We start from the raw sequence: 18,741 nt of genomic DNA on the forward strand, positions 1-18,741 counted from the left end.
GTGCTTTATGTCACGACTGAAGTCAAAAATGAATGAAGACGAAACTAAACGAGTTGAATATGACTTTTACATGAGCTTGAATGTAAACTAAATTTGATCAATGTGTTACATCTGTTCTCCGGTACTTGTCGGCTGTTTGTAAATTCAAGACTGCATTTCCTAACGTAAAACTATGTAGCTACACTTAATTTTTGATTAATAATACCCATGCATAGCTGAAGACATACTATATTAAACGTTTTTAAATCGCTATTGAAAACAAAAGTCTAATATAATCAACAGTGGACATTTTGATGACAACATGAACATGACTGAAGTCGAATCTTTTTATTATCTGTGTCAATTTGGGGGTTAACGTCTGAGGCATGTGGGGAACTGATTCGTGCAGCACAGTCACTGACAGAGAGAGTGGGTGCGCGCAAAAGCAGAGAGAACGAGTGCGCGAGAGAGCGAGAGCGGACTAACCTCAGTCATATCTCCACAGTCAGCCACTGATGGCTGATCTCTCTTCTACGTGGATTTTTGACAAAAAAATATGCATCCAAATTTAGGGTGGCTTGAGGAAGGGGGGGGCTAGGCGGACTAGTCAGCGGTTCATTCCGTTGTGGCGACCCCTGATAAATAAGGAACTAAGCCGAAGGAAAATGAATGTGTGTGAATCTGTACCTGCGTTCAGCTCTTTCCTTCTTCTTCAAAGCAGTGTCCAGATTCTGAAGCTGCTCCTCCAGCCTCTCACAGAGAAGCTTCTGTAAATGACAAGAACACACACATCGTTAACACAGCTCACACACAAATACTGCAATATGAATAGTTCCACAAGATGGTTTGAATAGCACTATTTGAGGGATTTCTGTGGAGTCTAACACTACTCAGCTACAGAAATTGAATAATCACACTGCACAAATGCTTTTCTTACTTTGCTTTGTCTCAATTTAGTCCAAAATTCTTAGATAGAGTAAAAATATTGTTTTTCTTTTCAACTTTTCAGGCTAAATTAAGAACTTTTCCTAAAAAAAGTGCATGGGGTAGGTAAAATAATCTTGTTTTTGCTTTGACATGTAGATATTTGGACAAGAAACAAGACAAAAGTAAGCTTTTTTTTGCATAAATCGCCTGAATTCTGTATAAATAAAGTAATTAAATACAATTCAGTAGCTCCTGGTCAACTACAATTTAGACCTTAACATTGCAGATATTGCGATCTGACTATTGCGGATGCACACATTGTGATATTGATGCTGAAACGATATATTGTGCAGCCCTAACACACACACACACACACACACACACACACACACACACACACACACACACACACACACACACACACACACACACACACACACACACACACACACACACACACACACACACACACACACACACACACACACACACACACACACAAACACACAAAAACTGAAGTGCGTACGTGCTGGCAGGGTGGACAGAACCATTCTCCATCAGGAATAATCATCAGCGGAGGCCTCAGACAGGCCGTATGATAGCCACTGTCACACAGGTCACATAGCAGGATCTGACACGCAAATATACAAGAAAGCAGATAGCATTAGAATTTATAGACCTTTTACATCACATGACCTTACAAAAAATACCATATACTATAAGAAGCTGTACAAATGTGTTTTATATTACATGGCAACCTGTTCTACATCAGATGAAGATGTATTATTGTTTATTTATTTATTATTTTTTACATTTTTATATATAAATAAATGAATATGTCTTTAACTTATTATCATTATTTTTTTATTTAAACATTTTTATTATATTTTAATAGAACTTAAATGTATATGGATGTGACAGGATTTGTTTTAGGTTGAGAATTTCAGTTGAAAGGAGTTCAAAACGGTCTGTCTAGAGTGTTTTCTAGAACAAAGAAATATGACCATATTACTCCAGCTCTTTCATCATTGCATTGGCTCCTTAATAAATATCCAATAAATGTAAAAATGTTATTGATTACCTACAAAGCCCTGAAAGGCTTAGCTCCCCAGTATTTGAGGGAGCTCCTGGTGTATTACAGCCTATCACGTCCTCTACGCTCAATTAATTCTGGACAATTGATTATTCCCTGAATATCAAAATCAATTGTAGGCGGCAGATCTTTCTCATATCTGGCACTTGCATTTCGTTGCCTTACTTGCATTTCGTTGCCTTACTTGCATTTCGTTGCCTTACTTGCATTTCTTTGCCTTACTTGCATTTCGTTGCCTTGTACATGTGTAATGATAATAAAGTTGAATCTAATCTAATCTAATCTATACTCTGCAACAGCCTTCCTAGCACAGTACGGGAAGCAGACACACTCTGTCAGATTAAAACTATATTAAAGACACACATCGCTTTGTATTAGCATATAAAACACAAAAACTGTTGAAATCCAAATCCTCTAAAGGATTGTTAGTCTGCATTATTTAGGGCAACCGGAGCCGGGAACACTTCCCTACAGCCATTATAACTTGAGAGGCATCTGCGCATATGTTAAGTCTTTTTTTTATTATTCCTGAGGTTTCCATAATCCTGGACCAGGCCGTATCCTGGTGGTTATGGAGAAGTGGAGAGCTTGAGACTGATCATTGTAAGACCCCTGTGACAGACGAGTCCTCGCACTGATCCAGACGGGACAGCCTGTACACCAGCCAGTGACCTCTGCCACCTGCAGCTTCTCCACGATGGACGTCCAGCTTCTCCAGCCTCCAGCGCCTAGACTGCAGCTCTGCACAAGATGTTTGGCCAAAGGAAAAATGGCTGTGCCCAACTGAGCCTGGTTTCTCTCAAGGTTTTTAATTCTTCACTTTTGCCAATTGGTGAAGTTTTTTCCTCGCCGCTGTCGCCACTGGCTTGCATGGTTGGGGAGCTGCGCATCAATGGATTTGCTCTTCGGTGTTTGGACTCTAAGCAGTGAATATTAAACCACACTGAACTGAACTTCAACTCTGAAAACTGAACTACACTGTTTTAATTTACTTTAATCTTCTATGTGAAGCTGCTGTGACACAATCTACATTGTAAAAGTGTTACAGAAATAAAGATGAATTGAATACTGTATATTTAATGTCTGATATTTATGAATAATTAAAGTAAAAACCCTTTTGAGGAAAAAAATTATAATTTAGCTATATAGTTTAAGAAACTCTGTAAAGGGCTTAAAAGAGTGGAAATGTTATTAAAGTATTATTAATATACAATTACTGCATTTATTATAATAATATAAATAATTAAAAAGTTTTTAGTCTACATTTCAGTAGGACTTTTATTACGTATTTATATTTCAATTCAGCAACTTCAGTAATTTAACTTATTTCAGTATGACAGTATGTCTAACTGTCAATAAATGAATTCATTTCTGTTGTAGTTTTAGTCATTTTCGGTGGGTGTTGGAACTGGGGAGCAGGTATGAGGATGGTTGCGCGTTGGTGCGCATAGGTATTGAACCAAAAAGCTGAGGGGGGTGGGGGGGGTGCTGGGGTGATTGGGGGAGATGGGGATTCCGGGAGTTTTCCGGGAGACAGAACAATACGGGAGGTGGGCGAGAAATTGGTCTGAAATACGGGAGACTTTCGGGAAAAACTGGAGTGTTGGCAGGTATGACAGCAAGCAATTTCACCGTTTACTGCAATTTGATATTCCTAGTCCTTTTGCCCATAGGCAAATTAATTGGTCCTAAAACAAATGTCAAAAAAACCTTACCGCCGCACTGCAGAATAAGCTCAAAATTAAATACTCATTTACATGTCTGTGCACCACTCATGTTGTTGCCATTCATTGCGATTGATGAACGATAACTCACTAGTTCTGGGTGGTTGGCGAGGCCACAGTGTTTACAAGCGTCTTCAGGTGGAAACTCATTGGATTGGTCTGACTCGGCCTCACTGTTGTGGTCTCCTTTCTCAGATTTATTATCATCATTTTCAGGTTTGTCATCGAGCGTTTCCTCCTCCTGAGCCACTTTAGATTTGCAATTTTTCATACGAATTTTCGACCACCGAGTGCGCCTGTGTCTTCGTTTGCCCTAAAAGAGTCAACAAACATGTGCGTTAATAAAAGCATCTTTTAAAATGGATTAGACTGGATGTCAAACACTTTCAAGGTACCTTAAGAGGCTTAGGAGCGTCCACTTTCTTGGACAGCACTTTCGCTCTTTCGTCTTCTACGTGCTCATCTTCATCCTGAGCTGCTGAAAGTTTTCTGTCTGGTTTCCCATCCCGACTATCAGCCACTTTAGGGCTTGGCTTGGAAATTCTGGCAGATCTCCGTAGGGATCTCCGATCTCCGGTTTCTGACTCCTCAATGTCCTTGTGCTGGAGTTCTGGCGTTCGTCTGTGAAGTGGAATCTTAATCTTCAAGCGTATACCTTCCTTCTGAAGCTCTGATGATACTTCTTCATCATTGTTATGTCCGTTTTTTTCACCTTCTCCAGTCTTCTTCTCTAAAACTTGCCCAATGTTTATTGAGAGCTTCATTTTTTGGCTGTTTTCTCTCGCTTGTAGCTTGGATTTGGTCTTTTGAGATCTCCTCTTTCTTGTGCCTTTCAGACCTTTGATTTTACCCTCATCCTCAACCACAACATCAGTTTCTTCTCCTATTGTCTTGCTGTTTTTGAGTTCTTTGTTGTCACTTTTTTCAATCGTTTCCTCAACTGAAGTGGTTTGCATCTCTTCAATAGTTGTAGACTCCTCAACAATTTTTGCAGACATATCTAGGCTCTTATTGCAACTATCTTTTGACAAATCTTCAGGTGTATTACAAGTAAGAGGACCATTGTCTTCTTTAACTATTGACTTCCCAACAAGCACAGACTGTCTTACACTATCTGTGCCTCCAACTTCAGTCAAGACATTCCCATTCCCATGATGACCCTTTGAGGAATTATCATTTTCCTCCAAAGGCCTCTTTCGCTCAATGGGACCTTTTATAACTCCAACACCAATGTATTGGTTAATAGCAAGCTTCCCAATTGGCTCCTGTGGGACAGTAATGATTCCCATTGGTCCTTTATCCCCATCACTAGGGATTTGTCCTTTGATCGGCTCCTCCTTCAATGGCAAAACAGCAGGATTGCGAACGATTATCCCTCCAGTGCTGATGCTACCATTGCTGTTAAGGTTGTTATTATTGTGATTAATATTACTGTAGTGATTGGGTACGTCATATCCTCCACTTCTTTTCAACTCCCTCTTCTTTAGGGGTATTTTAGCTTGTTGGTCACTCTTTATAGTTCTAGCCATGTTGTCAAACAACATCTCTTTCTTGTCTTCATTCGTCTCCGGTTTTATTGCTGGTTCTTGTTTGATGGAAGCGGGAGGCATTACGACAGAAATGGCATTCCAGGGTTTGGGACAATCTCTTGGTTCTGCTTTGACAAGAGTTTTGATTGTACTAACTCTGTTGTCGATTACCACTCTAGGGTTGAGATTTTGAGCTACTTTCTCTTTCTCTGTTTTAAGCAGATCCATTGGTGTTTCTTTTTTAACTTCTTTAGATATCGAATCACTTTTATTGGAACATATAGTGCTTTTGGTAAAGTCTACTTGTCCTGGTACATGATTCTTCAAGTCCCCAACCTCACCTTAAAAACAAAACAACGTAGAACTACATGAGAAACAGTTTAGGTTTAGCATCTAGTAATTTTCCACTAGATGCTGCTAGATTTAAATGACAACTAGTCAGTATTTTGTTGAAAACATGCACCTGTAAAAATCTCTGGCACTTAAAGGAAATAATCTTCCAAAGATTTTTACCTTTAACACCTTCTGTCTCCATATTTGGGCAGGTGGGAGCATCTTGCTTGTCTTGGTCGGTCACAGCTGGCTCAATCTTCGCTTTAAGTTGTTCTAATGTATCTGCAAGATCATTCCTATTCCTGTTTTATGAAAATGCATTTCTTAAACTTCACCAAATGAGGGATAAATAACAGTTTACAGTAACAGTATTGATATCTTTGCATCGAGTTTCTTATTCAGACAGTATTAGAATGATTATTAAAACCTTATAATGATATTGTCATTGGTTTGGATTTGCCTTGATATGTTCTTGTAGCTTGTGTACTAGTGTCACCCCTCCAACTCTACTAGCACCATCTACCTTTTCAAGGAGGATTCTACAGCATCTAGGGTTAGTTGCTAATGAATCTCTTGAGGCATGGGGTGTACTTGCAGAGCCCCAACTAGTTAGGTTCTGTTACACTTGCCAGGCAAAAACTCTTTCTACCTATACTGCACAGAGTAGGATTTGAACTGTCCATTTCAGTAAAAGTCAGAGGTAAGCTTACAATACAAGGATCCATTTTGAAATCTGAAGAGTGAGGTTTGCTTGCACAGCTCCTACAAGCTGGGCTTTGATATTTCATCAAGACTAAACACTCACATCCGGGTCACGGCACCAACACAACACCTCTGGATCTATTCACATCACTCAGAGTTGCATTTAAACCAGGCACTTCAGTAAAGAGGCAGACAAGCTAACACTAGAATGTCTTTTGAGATCTGAAGAGTTAGATTTGCTTGCACAGCTCCTACTAGCTGGGCTGTCTTACACTCACCAAGACTAAACTCTCACATCCGGGTCACGGCACCAACACAACCCCTCTGGTTCAACTCACATCACACCGAGTTGGGTTTAAACCAGCCACTTCAGTGAAAGAGGCAGACAGGTTAACAATATAAGTATGTCTTCTCAGATCAGAAGAGTAAGGTCTGCTAGCACAGCTCCTACTAGCTCACACTCACCAGGACTAAAACCTCACATCCGGGTCACGACACCAATGCAACCCTTCTGGTTCTACTTTGACTGCACAGAGTAGTATTTGAACTCCCCACTTAATTAAAAGAGGCAGACAAGATAGCAATATTAGGATGTCCTTTCAGATCAGATGTGTGAGGTTTGCTGGCGCAGCTCCTACTAGTTGTGCTGTTTTACACTCACCTGGACTAAAATCTCACACCTGAGTCACGGCACCAACTCAACCCCTCGGTTCTACCTACACTGCAAAGATTAGGATATGAACTATCCACTTCAGTAAAAGATGGAGGTGAGCTAACAATTTTAGGATTGTTTTGAGGCAAGGGTAGTGAGGTTCACCTGCACAGCTCTTACTAACTGGCTTTTAATTTTCTTATTCCACATAACCTCACTCATATATCAAGGTAATGGAACCAATTTAACCTCTCCAGTTACACTCACACTGAACCAAGTATGTCTTGAACTGCAACAATATAGGAAAGGATGCTAAAAGAGGTATAATTGTTAGTATGCCTTTTGAGACTAGGGGGGTAAGATTTACATGCATTGCTCCTACTAACTGGCCTATGTTAAATTCACCCTCTGAATCTTGCTCACATCCGAGTCATGTCACTAATATAACTCCAATGATTGTCCTGACACTACACACAGTGATTAAAGCTGCTGTCTTTGTCATCATGCTAACAAGAATGCTAAAGACTGTAGCATCTATTTCACCCCAGTAGACCACATGGAGTGAGAGTTACTTGCACAGCTCCTACTAGCTAGCCTCTGTTACATTCATCTGGCCTAAACATCACTCCTATCTGGGTCACGGCACCAAGTATCCCCTCAGGTTCTACTTATACTGCACAAAGTGGAATTTGAACTGCCATCTTCAGCAAAAGATGCACACAGTACACAGTAATTAGTACATCTCTTGAGGCCAGGGGATTGAGACTTACATGCATAACTTCCACTAGCTGGCCTCCCAGCTTCATCCCACAAAACACACTGGCATCCGGGTCACGGCACCAGCGTAAATACAATGCTACTTTTAATCTGGCATCTTTGGAATAGGATGTGGGCATGTTAGCAAGGATGCCAAAGGATGTCTCATTCCCTGGTGCACCTCTTGACACCAAGGGTATGAGATTTAATTGCATAGCTGCTATTGCACTGTAAAACAAATGTTAGTTTTCTTTCTACTAATCAAGAAGCGATTTCTAGTAAAAAAATGTTTTGCTTTCAGAAATAATAAGTAAAAATTGAGTTTTCCTTAAATTAAGCAAGATACTAAGAGGCGTCAGACTGGACAAAAGTCAAGCAAACGCAGAGAGACAGAATCCACTTGAGGGAGGCCGAGTGTTAGTTCGCGAGAGAGCCCGAGTGCGTCATGTTCTCATCAGTGACATGCATCTAAACAGTCTCTGGGTCAATGCTTGTAAAGATTTTGGACATCTTCTTGGACTCTTCTTCAATGCCTCCAAACAGCTTGTTGCAATTATAAATGACCCATTTCTTTAGGTGGTTCATTATGATGCGATTTACCTTCTATGTGTGATTTGATTGGACAGGAATCACAGGACTGATTTTTCTAATCCCCATAGACAAGAGAAAATAAAGTAGTGACTGCAGGTTGAGGGAAAATAGAGGAGTAAAAGTACCAATACTGCACTACTAATGTACTCAAGGGGAAGTAAAATTACACACTTTTAAAACTACTTAGTGAATTACAATTTCAGAGAAAAACTACTCGATTGCAGTAGTTTGAGGATTTGTAATTTGTTACTTTACACCACTGGTAGCTGGCCTATGTTATACTAATACAGCCTGGTTTTAATTCAGAAAAGTAACACAAATAATGTGAAAATGTAGACCTTGAATGTGCAAATCATCTCCATTTTAATCAGAATATATATTTCCCTCATTATTTTACTAAATTCTGCTTTTGTCCCCACAATTTGCTCACCTCGCAATTAACTTCCAGGAGGACCCATCCAAATCATCCTGCTCCTCAGAATAAACCCGTATATTCTGTTCTTGATCTAACTGGAACCAGTACAGAAGACCTTCCTTGTCTCTACCGATGGGCTGTAGACGCATGGTGTCCGGATCTTCCTCATTGATTAACGTCTTAAACTTAAGATTGTCGTCAAACTGGCACTCACACAAGTACTGTAAGGGAAATAAAGAGTAAAGGTGAATCTCACAATATCACACATCACATTTGTGGCCCAAAATGAATAAGAAAACTAAATATATGTTTGATTTGGGGTCAAATATGACATGTTCTAGACATGGTTCATCATTCAGCTTTCTATAGTAATAACAGCTTGATCATGTAAAGCAGGGGTCACCAATCTCGGTCCTGGAGGGCCGGTGTCCCTCCAGGGTTTAGCTCCAACTTGCCTCAAAACACCTGCCTGGGTGTTTCGAGTATACCTAGTAAGACCTTGATTAGCTTGTTCAGGTGTGTTTGATTAGAGTTGGAGCTAAAATCTGCAGGACACCGGTCCTCCAGGAACAAATTTGGTGACCCCTGATGTAAAGTAATACGGACCTTTAAAATGTCAGTTTTACACTCAACCGTCATTTCCAGGTAGCTCTTTCTCTCCATCTCCCATGCCCAGGTGCTGTTAAATTCCTGGCAAACCTGCATCAACAACATTTCACAGATGCACTTGCATGGATATTTCCATTTTAATAGCAAAAACTATTATTTTAAACCTAAAACACTCTCTTACCTTCACAAGATACTTCTCCCATCTGTCCGGAGTGACCGACTTTCCGATCTTCCGCAGTAGTTTGATATGGAGCTCAATCAGTGGCCGAGGAACTAAATATCGTACAAAAGGTATGATTAATTTTGACCGACATTTTTAAAATTTTTAGTTTTGGGAATACTTTGGGTTAACGTAAAGCTTGTTTTTGAGAAACTTCCAAAAGGAAAATCATTCCATCTTTTTATTTAATAAACGTCCCTTAATTTGATATTTTTTTAATAATGCGGATATTATAAGAGACCTACTATTTTGCCTGAATACATAGAAAGCAGGAAAATGTCTACTGGATTCAATAGGCTCTATGCACAGCTAGAGTTTTAAAGCCAACGATAAACCTCCGGTGAAAGTTTGATGTGACTATTTTCAATTTCATTAGTTTGTTTTTAAAGCATCGATGTTGTAATGTAATTACAATACATTCAGTTAAATAGACATTAGCATTCATTCAGTTGTTCAAGCGTAAAACGAGATGAAAGACCATGTAACCACTAGCGCCGTCAGTAGCAACAGGCTAGCGCAGAAATTCCATTGAAAACACTGGGGTTAAATAATCAGTCATATATTAAAGACATGGCAGTGGGAATGGAACTTAATGCCGTGCTTCTTGTCTGATCTAAGACCCACTTCATATCGTATATCTAACAGGCAGTGAAGATCGCTGATTTTTAAAGAAATCAGATCTTAAACGTGTCAATTTTGTAATATAAAGACAGTTCACTGGAAGCCTTTGGGGTGCCTGGCTGAAAATTAAAAGTCTGTGTGCATGTAGCCCATTGGCTGTGTGACAGATCTATTTCAGCAAAACATTATTGTGATCTTTACTAATAAAAGAGTAAGTGATCATAAAACTTGTATCATATTCTAAATGATTAAAAACTTCAAGTGGTTTTGAAGGATAGCAGAAGAAATATAATTTAAAATGACAAGTAATTTGTATGTTTGGGGAACACTGTAATGCTCAGTGTTTTAATACGCCATCAAATTATTTGTGATCTAAAACTTGCATTAACATGAATAAACATAATAATCTAAATATGATATAATATTATATTCTAAATGTATAAAACATTATACACATTTATTTATTAATTAATTAATTTAATAATACTAAAACCCCTCTCTTTCATTTTTGACTTGTATAATAAAAGTCTTTCTATTGAATTTTTCTTTCAATTTGCTATACTAATCCCTTAATAATGCACTTTAATTAATTAAAACATACCTTACTAATACTACATTAGCAAATTCATCCAATCAGCTGTCAGCAATGTCCATGCAAACCAGTAATTATCAAGTGACGGTTACATACGCGGGTCATAAACAACAGCATTAGTATGGTGAAATTCACATTCAACGCTTGCCATACGACACCAATGTGTACACAATTCAACATACAGCCTAAGAATGGGGGGCGTGGCATAAACAAATCTGTGTTATTTGTACAATACCTATAATTTAGCATAGGAAGTTTGACAGCGGCCTGCGCATGCGCGCTGTGCGCCTACCGTCTCATCGGTGTTTATAAAATGAATCTAAAGGTATCAAGCCAATTAATCGTTCAATTCTCAAGTGTCTCTCTATTTACATCTGACTCAGAGCACGATGACACCCTTAGCAGTGCGTTTATTAATCCCGAAGCCATTCATATTCGGAGATTAGTCTTGAAATATATATATTTTTCCACTAGCAAAGGGAGGAAAACACACATGACTCTTAAAACACACTGTACACACGCTCCGTCTGAAAACATCAGCGACTCGATCACCATCCAAACAAAGACTACAAGGCTTAAAGTTTGAGTGATCAAACCCGAGATGAGCAAAGATGATGAGGAGCCAAACAAACAAACAAGCAGAGCAAACCGCGCAGCTCACCCGCGGATGTGTCCTGTAAGTACCGCTCCAGCTGCGGGAAACTGAGCTCGGGCAGATCCAGAACCGGGCCGTAGCGCTCCAGAAACGAGCAAACCACCGCAAACCCGGGGCTGTGGGCTGGAGCGAGAGCCGCCGTGCTGGTGGTGCCCGGAGCAGCCATCTTTCCTGGAGATGACGAGCTTTGCTTAGACCCAAAACTGCCCACAATACACCGCGACACCCACCCAGAGCATCATCCGGAGGGGCAACTCGCGTGAACGGAGCACCACAATGCCGCCGGCATCATCATCATCATCATCGTCATCATCATCATCAGCATTATTATCTTCATCATAATTAATACATTTACAGTATTTTAGCTTTTAAATGCCAGACTTGCATAATAACAGGGGAATTGGAGAATTATATAGTGTAAAGATAACATACAGAGAGGAACGAAGCAACGTTGTTATCTTTACACTTAAAGAGATAGCAAGAACATGTAAACAAAACATGTGGGTTTGCTTGAATTACGCTATTACAAAATCTGAAATAAAAAACCTTCACAATAATATCATTATCATCATCATCAGTATTATTATCTACACCATAACTAATTTTTACAGTCTTTTTAAATGCCAAACTTGCATAATAACAGGGAAACGAGACAATTATATCTCTTAAGTGTAAAGATAACATACAACACTAACAAGAAAATTAAAAAAATAATAATAATTGGGTTTGCATGAATTAATCTGTTACAAAACCATTAGAGAAACCGAAATAAAGCAACTTCATGATAATAACACGCGTTAGTGCTGCTTTAACACATCATGCTAAGAGTTTTCTGTTATGTTCACTGACTTGCTTGTGTTTATCCGTGACAGTGATGATTGGTTAAATTCATACAGATTGTATTATTTTATAATAAATATTTTTATAATGCATGAGAGATCTTTTTTTGTAATAAAAATATTTGTTGCGAACAGTAAAATCACAGTAAAATCATACAGTGTATTTGAATGTAAGTTAAATAAAGAACAGGAATTCAATGTTTATGCTGAAAGTGCAATATGATAAATGTTGCTTTAACATTACAGTATTTCATCTGCACATTTTTTTTTTAGTTTCTAAACTTTATTTGTGACCGGGAAGAATATATAATATATATAATTTAGACATAATATAATGTAATGTATTGCAATGTAATATATAATGTAATGTAATATATAATATAATAAAATGTAATATAATATAATATAATATAATATAATATAATATAATATAATATAATATAATATAATATAATATAATATAATTTTGCTTTAACTCATCACATAAACAGTGTCATAACTGAGTTTATTTACCGGAAAATAAATGTATTATATTTAAATATGAAAATAACAAACAAAGAAAGCAGGCCAGAAAAACATACTTATTCACTTTGATCATATAATATTTAATAAATATTTATAAATAAATTAAATTATAACTATTATAATAAAATAAATAATAAATGTTGCATTAAAATAAACTACATGAAATGATCCATTCATTTTAATTAATTCAATCATTTAAAATGACATGAATAAGTTCATTAATGCATTAAAATTGTAGATTAATAAAAAACAATAACATAAAAAAACACACACACACACATACTCGGTGGCTCTATCTGACTCCAGCATTTAGGATGTCACTGTACGGCAGCCAATCAGCGCAAACGCACGCCGAATTGACGCTAGCCGTGACGTAGATGGTGGGTGTGTCCCCGCGTCACATGAAGAGAAACACAACGCACAGGGAAGATTGAGTTGCGGGCCGAGGCAAGATTATATAATATAATAAATATATTTATAACGCATGACAGATTTTAAAGTCAATTTTTGTAATCAAAATCAATCGCTTCTAATAGTAAAAACACCGTTTAATGTATAAACTGCTGGTTTTTATTACATGCTCGTACAAGTGTCTCTTGACAACATGTATCGTTTACGAAATGTAGCCATTTTAGATTAATTTGATATAACAAACGTTATTAATGTTGTCTAGATTAATGTGATATATCTTAAAACACTGAACAATGATGTTGCCAGATTGTACTATTGTATGTACACACCAATGAACTTAATAAAGCGCATAATTCAATTCGACGTAGTAAACATACTACGGTATAATGCAACAAAAAAAGTCCAGACGTACTGAATTGATGTGATCTATCTTAAAACACTGTACAATGATGTTGCCAGATTGTACTATTGTATTTACACTCTAAGTAACTATATACATAGCATTGTACTTTTCCACATAGTAAACATACTAAGGCAGAATACGATATAAAAAAAAGTCCAGACGTACTGAATTGATGCGATATATCTTAAAACACTATACAATGATGTTGCCAGATTGTACTATTGTATTTACACTCTAAGTAACTATATACATAGCATTGTACTTTTCCACATAGTAAACATACTAAGGCAGAATACGATATAAAAAAAAGTCCAGACGTACTGAATCGATGGGATATATCTTAAAACACTATACAATGATGTTGCCAGATTGTACTATTGTATTTACACTCCAAGTAACTATATAAATAGCATAGCATTTTTCCATATAGTATGCCAGAATGCAATATAAAGACTCCAGACTTACTGAATTTATGTGAATTATCTTCTACACTGTTACAGCAAAGCAGATCATGTCGTCTCCAGAAATTGCTTCCTTATCCTGGGGCCACATGAAGGTCAAAGGTTGCTCCACATCCTATAAAGACTGTAAAGTGTGGCCTGGTGGCAGCCGTGCCTGGGACTGGCGTGAAACCGGCACAAATGTGAGATCAGCCTCAGCTTATTTTCAGTATATCTGCAATTCACTGTAACACATGATTTAGCTGTGCATTTAGCTTTCATTGCATGAAGGTTCACAGTTGATTGGCTCATGCATACCTCCCTAGGAATCAAACCCATAATAGTAATGTAGTTCACATTAAAAAAACACATCCCATCTTGATGTCTGTCTTAAATGTGACTTTGGACCACAAAACCAAAGGTTTGTTTGTAGGATTAGCCAACAATATATTGTAGGAGTATAAAAAAGATCTAATTTTCTTTAATGATAAAAATCATTATGTAAAGATCCATGAAGACTTTTTGTAAATTTTATTTTGTAAGTTCAACATTTTATTTCTTATTAATAATATGCATTGCTAAAGACATTTAGTTTAAACTTCAGATTCTAAATTTACAAGTATCTCAGCCAAAAAAATTGACAATTGACTATTCTGACAGCCTGCACATCAACAGAAAGCTCCAATCAGCTTTTGATGTATGAATCTTAAGTTTAAAAGAATTACCCATTTAATGATCCAGTGCGATACCTTACAAACGTGATTTTATGTACGCTACCTGACAAGTCTTGTCGTCTATCCAAGTTTTAGGAACAACAAATAATAACTTGACTTCTAGTTGATCATTTGGTATCAGAAGTGGCTTATATAAAGGCAAAGGCCTCTGGATTACGCTTATTTTACCAAAATAAAACATGATCATGCCTTGATTATTGAATAATTTCATTAGGACAGTAAAGTCTGACTTTGCTTAGACAAAAGTCTCATCACTGAACAGAAATAATGTCCAGTATAGAATATGTGGTCATGCTGCAGTGAAAACAGAATGAATATTGTGTCTGACTCCATCATGAGCTTGGAGGACTGCATCCATACATCTCTGCAATGACTCAAATCACTGATTAATAAAGTCATCTGGAACGGCAAAGAAAGCGTTCTTGCAGGACTCCCAGAGTTCATCAAAATTTTTTAGATTCATCTTCAGTGCCTCCATCTTACCCCAGATATGCTCAATAATGTTCATGTCTGGTGACTGGGCTGGCCAATCTTGGAGCATCTTGACTTTCTTTGCTTTCAGGAACTTTGATGTGGAGGCTGAAGTATGAGGAGCGCTATCCTACTGAAGAATTTGCCCTCTCCTGTAGTTTGTAATGTAATATGCAGCACAAATGTCTTGACACCTCAGGCTGTTGATGTTGCCATCCACTCTGGAGATTTCTCGCACGCCCCCATACTGATTGTAACCCCAAACCATGATTTTTCCTTCCCCAAACTTGACTGATTTCTATGAAATTCTTGATGCAGTTCAACAGATGATTCTGTCTATCTACCTTCTGCCACTTTTCCAAATGGTCAACTAGAAGTCAAGTTACTATTTGTTGCTCTTACAACTGGGCTCAACTTTTGTGAGGTAGTGTACATGCAGGGTTAAGATACATGCAATAAAAGCAATTAAATTGATTTTAGATTAAATGGCATTAAAAAGCAGCCTTACATTTTATTTTAACAGGCATTAAATTTAGCTGTTAAGAATAGTTTGGCAATTTGTTCCAATCGGTGCAAAATTGGGGTGACATGGGCTTATTAGATGGATACATATTTTGTCTGTAAATCATGACAAATAAATGGTGTCATTTTTGTTTAGTTTTATTATTTTTGCATGACATTATTTACAACCAAAAATCTAATTGAAAGCTGAACTACACTTTTGTACATTTGACGAATGAAGAACTTTGTTTTAAATACATCTCATTTTCTTATTACCATTTTTCACATCCCAGAACAATAAGTAAACCAATGTACAGTAACTATGAAGAGACTTAAATAAAGCACTGCTTGTGTAAAAGGGACAGTTCACCCAAAAACGAAAATTACCTCACCATTTCCTCACACTCAACCTTTATGAGTTTCTTTCTTTCTTCTGTTGAACACAAAGCAAGATATTCTGAAGAATGTTGGATAAAAGCAGCCACTGACATCCATAGTAATAAAATAATAAAAATACAATGGAAATCAATGGTTGTTTAATCCAACAGGTTTGAAGCAAGTGAAGTAAGAGTAAATAATGACAGAATTTTCATTTTTGTGTGAACTACCCCTTTAAATAGGACGTATTCCAGCTCTGTTAAAAGTGCATGTATACTTTCAGCATCATCCAGGGGTCCAGCCGTCTGACCTGGAGGAGATTTTGAGGAAAGGAGTGCAGACGCTGGTCATAGGAAGAGGGATGAGTGAAGCTCTGCAGGTAACTGTGGGAATCTGCTGAACAGTCACCTGAATATTTCAGTGTTTAAAGGCACAGTATGTCATTTTGACCACTAGAGGGTGCATATCAGCCACAAACAAAGACTTAGTTTGATGATGCTGTGACTGAGTGTAGAATTATGGGAGTTGTGGTCTTCATCATCCTACAGGACTCATGTTGATTGAGGAGCTAAAGTATTCAACACTTAATATCATGATAGTATGAAGCAGAGTAAATCTGAAAGAAGCGAAAACGCAGAAGCAATTTCTGACGAGAGATGAAAACAGCAGAGCTTTTATTACGACTTCTGTTATAATGCTTCTCTGTGCAGTCTAATAAATACAATATATTAAAGGTGTAGTTCACCCAAAAAATCTAAATTACACCATCATTTTCTCACACTCAATCCATCCTTGGTATATATGACTTTATTTTTCTGTCAGACAAACACAGTTGGAGTAGTTTTAAATTGTGTCATGGCTTTTCCATCCTGTATGATGTTGGATAGTTGGATCTTCCGTCCTGCCTTGTATCAACGGTTCAGGCTGGTGGTGTAATGGTGTGGGGGATATTCTTGGCACACTTTGGGTCCATTAGTACCAATTGAGCATCATGTCAACATCACAGCCTACCTGAGTATTGTTGCTGACCATGTCCATCCCTTTATGACCACAGTGTACTCATCTTCTGATGGCTACTTCCAGCAAGATAACGCACCATGTCATAAAGCGCGAATCATCTCAGACTGGTTTCCTGAACATGACAATGAGTTCACTGTACTCAAATGGCCTCCAGAGTCACCAGAGCTCAATCCAATCGGGCACCTTTGGGATGTGGTGGAACGGGAAATTTGCAACATGGATGTGCAGCTGACAAATCTGCAGCAACTGCGTGATGCTATCATGATCAATATGGAGCAGAATCTCTGAGAAATATATTCAGGACCTTGTTGAATCAATGCCACGAAGGATTGAGGCAGTTCTGAAGGCAAAAGGGGGTCCAGCACGATACTTGTAAGGTGTACCTAATAAAGTGGCCGGTGAGTGTATGTGCTACAAAAACAAATGGATCCACTTCATAAGTCATGCGTTAACCTCCTGCTGGCATATGGGTCAGTTTTACAATGGATATTGCTTTTGGAAACTTCAAAATAAAAGTCACTACGCAACACCATGGAAGAGCCAGGATAAAATATAAAACTACTCCGAACGTGTTTATCTGACAGAATAAAATCATCTACACCGAGGATGGCTTTAGGGTGAGTAAATTATGTGGTAATTATTATTTTTGGGTGAACTATCCATTTAAAGCATCTTTGGTGTTTTCATGTTTTCAATAAATCCAATCCAGAAATCGACGTCATTAGCATGATTAAAATGTATTATTTCTCAGGATTGAACATTCTTTGAAGCTGTGGAAATATACATTTATATAATATGGTTTCAAATGAACAATAATCTACATATAACTGAAAAGTTATATTCTTTGGTTTTTGATTATATCATTTTATTAACAGCCCAGCCATGAGGGGCATTTACCTTTGTCTTTCTGACTACAGGCTAAGCCAGAATAATGCAAATGCTACGGCCAGGCTTTTAACGACTCTGCCTTTGTTTGACTCTACACCATAACTTTTCAATCCAGCAAAATATATAACTGTTCAAATGGATTTTAGATAATTTAATAAACTAAATTTAAATGTGCTAATCAGCTTGTTTGTTGTGTTTTAGGTTCCTCCGTCCACCTTAGATTACGCGAAGAAGCAGGGAGTCGACGTCCGGGTGTTTCAGACGGAGCAGGCTGTCAGAGAATACAACGCTTTAGCAGGAAAAGGAGAAAAAGTGGGCGGTGTTTTCCACTCCACCTGCTGAAGACAACCTGCTAATGTTTACTACGGTGTTAAATGTGCCTTACTCTTCAAACGAACACGGTTTTCTTAATATAAGCTTCATCATTTGGATTCTGGATTGTTTTCTTTGTGTTAATGAAAATGAAAACAATTGTGCTCTGAAAATAACATGAGCACACTCATACACAAGAGATACAAATAAACAAAATGGTTTATTTTGGATAAGACATAACAGTGGAAAACATCTGATTTTTGTGTTGGCTGTTAATTGCAGATATGTACACTACAGCTCAAAATTTCAGGATCAGGATTTATTTCAATCTGCTGACCAAGACTGCATTTATTTGATCCAAAAATACAATAAAACAACATCAAACTGTTTTTGATTTCGATGTTTTACAATGTAATTTACT

General features: G+C 37.6%; 2 protein-coding genes across 2 annotated transcripts in view; one reads left to right on the forward strand and one right to left on the reverse strand.

Moving 5' to 3' along the window:
• rsf1a (remodeling and spacing factor 1a) overlaps positions 1-11,613 on the reverse strand; it is a 24,061-nt gene extending 12,448 nt beyond the window's left edge. The window contains exons 1-9 of the mRNA XM_056479050.1: positions 11,405-11,613; positions 9,492-9,583; positions 9,308-9,400; positions 8,717-8,922; positions 5,766-5,887; positions 4,119-5,593; positions 3,815-4,036; positions 1,433-1,537; positions 667-746 (exon numbers count right to left, since the gene is read on the reverse strand). Coding sequence (XP_056335025.1) covers positions 667-746; positions 1,433-1,537; positions 3,815-4,036; positions 4,119-5,593; positions 5,766-5,887; positions 8,717-8,922; positions 9,308-9,400; positions 9,492-9,583; positions 11,405-11,564 — 2,555 coding nt within the window. The 5' untranslated portion in view covers positions 11,565-11,613. The remainder of the gene's footprint in view (positions 1-666; positions 747-1,432; positions 1,538-3,814; positions 4,037-4,118; positions 5,594-5,765; positions 5,888-8,716; positions 8,923-9,307; positions 9,401-9,491; positions 9,584-11,404) is intronic.
• Positions 11,614-13,146: 1,533 nt separating this feature from the next.
• On the forward strand, positions 13,147-18,709 carry aamdc (adipogenesis associated, Mth938 domain containing). Its single transcript, XM_056479040.1, has 4 exons — positions 13,147-13,209; positions 14,077-14,219; positions 16,384-16,479; positions 18,210-18,709. The coding sequence occupies exons 2-4, from the start codon at positions 14,088-14,090 to the stop codon at positions 18,348-18,350; spliced, it is 369 nt and encodes a 122-aa protein (XP_056335015.1). The 5' UTR covers positions 13,147-13,209; positions 14,077-14,087; the 3' UTR covers positions 18,351-18,709.
• Positions 18,710-18,741: the final 32 nt, after the last annotated feature.

Source organism: Danio aesculapii, chromosome 18 (genome assembly GCF_903798145.1).
Source record: "Danio aesculapii chromosome 18, fDanAes4.1, whole genome shotgun sequence".
NCBI lineage: Eukaryota > Metazoa > Chordata > Actinopteri > Cypriniformes > Danionidae > Danio > Danio aesculapii.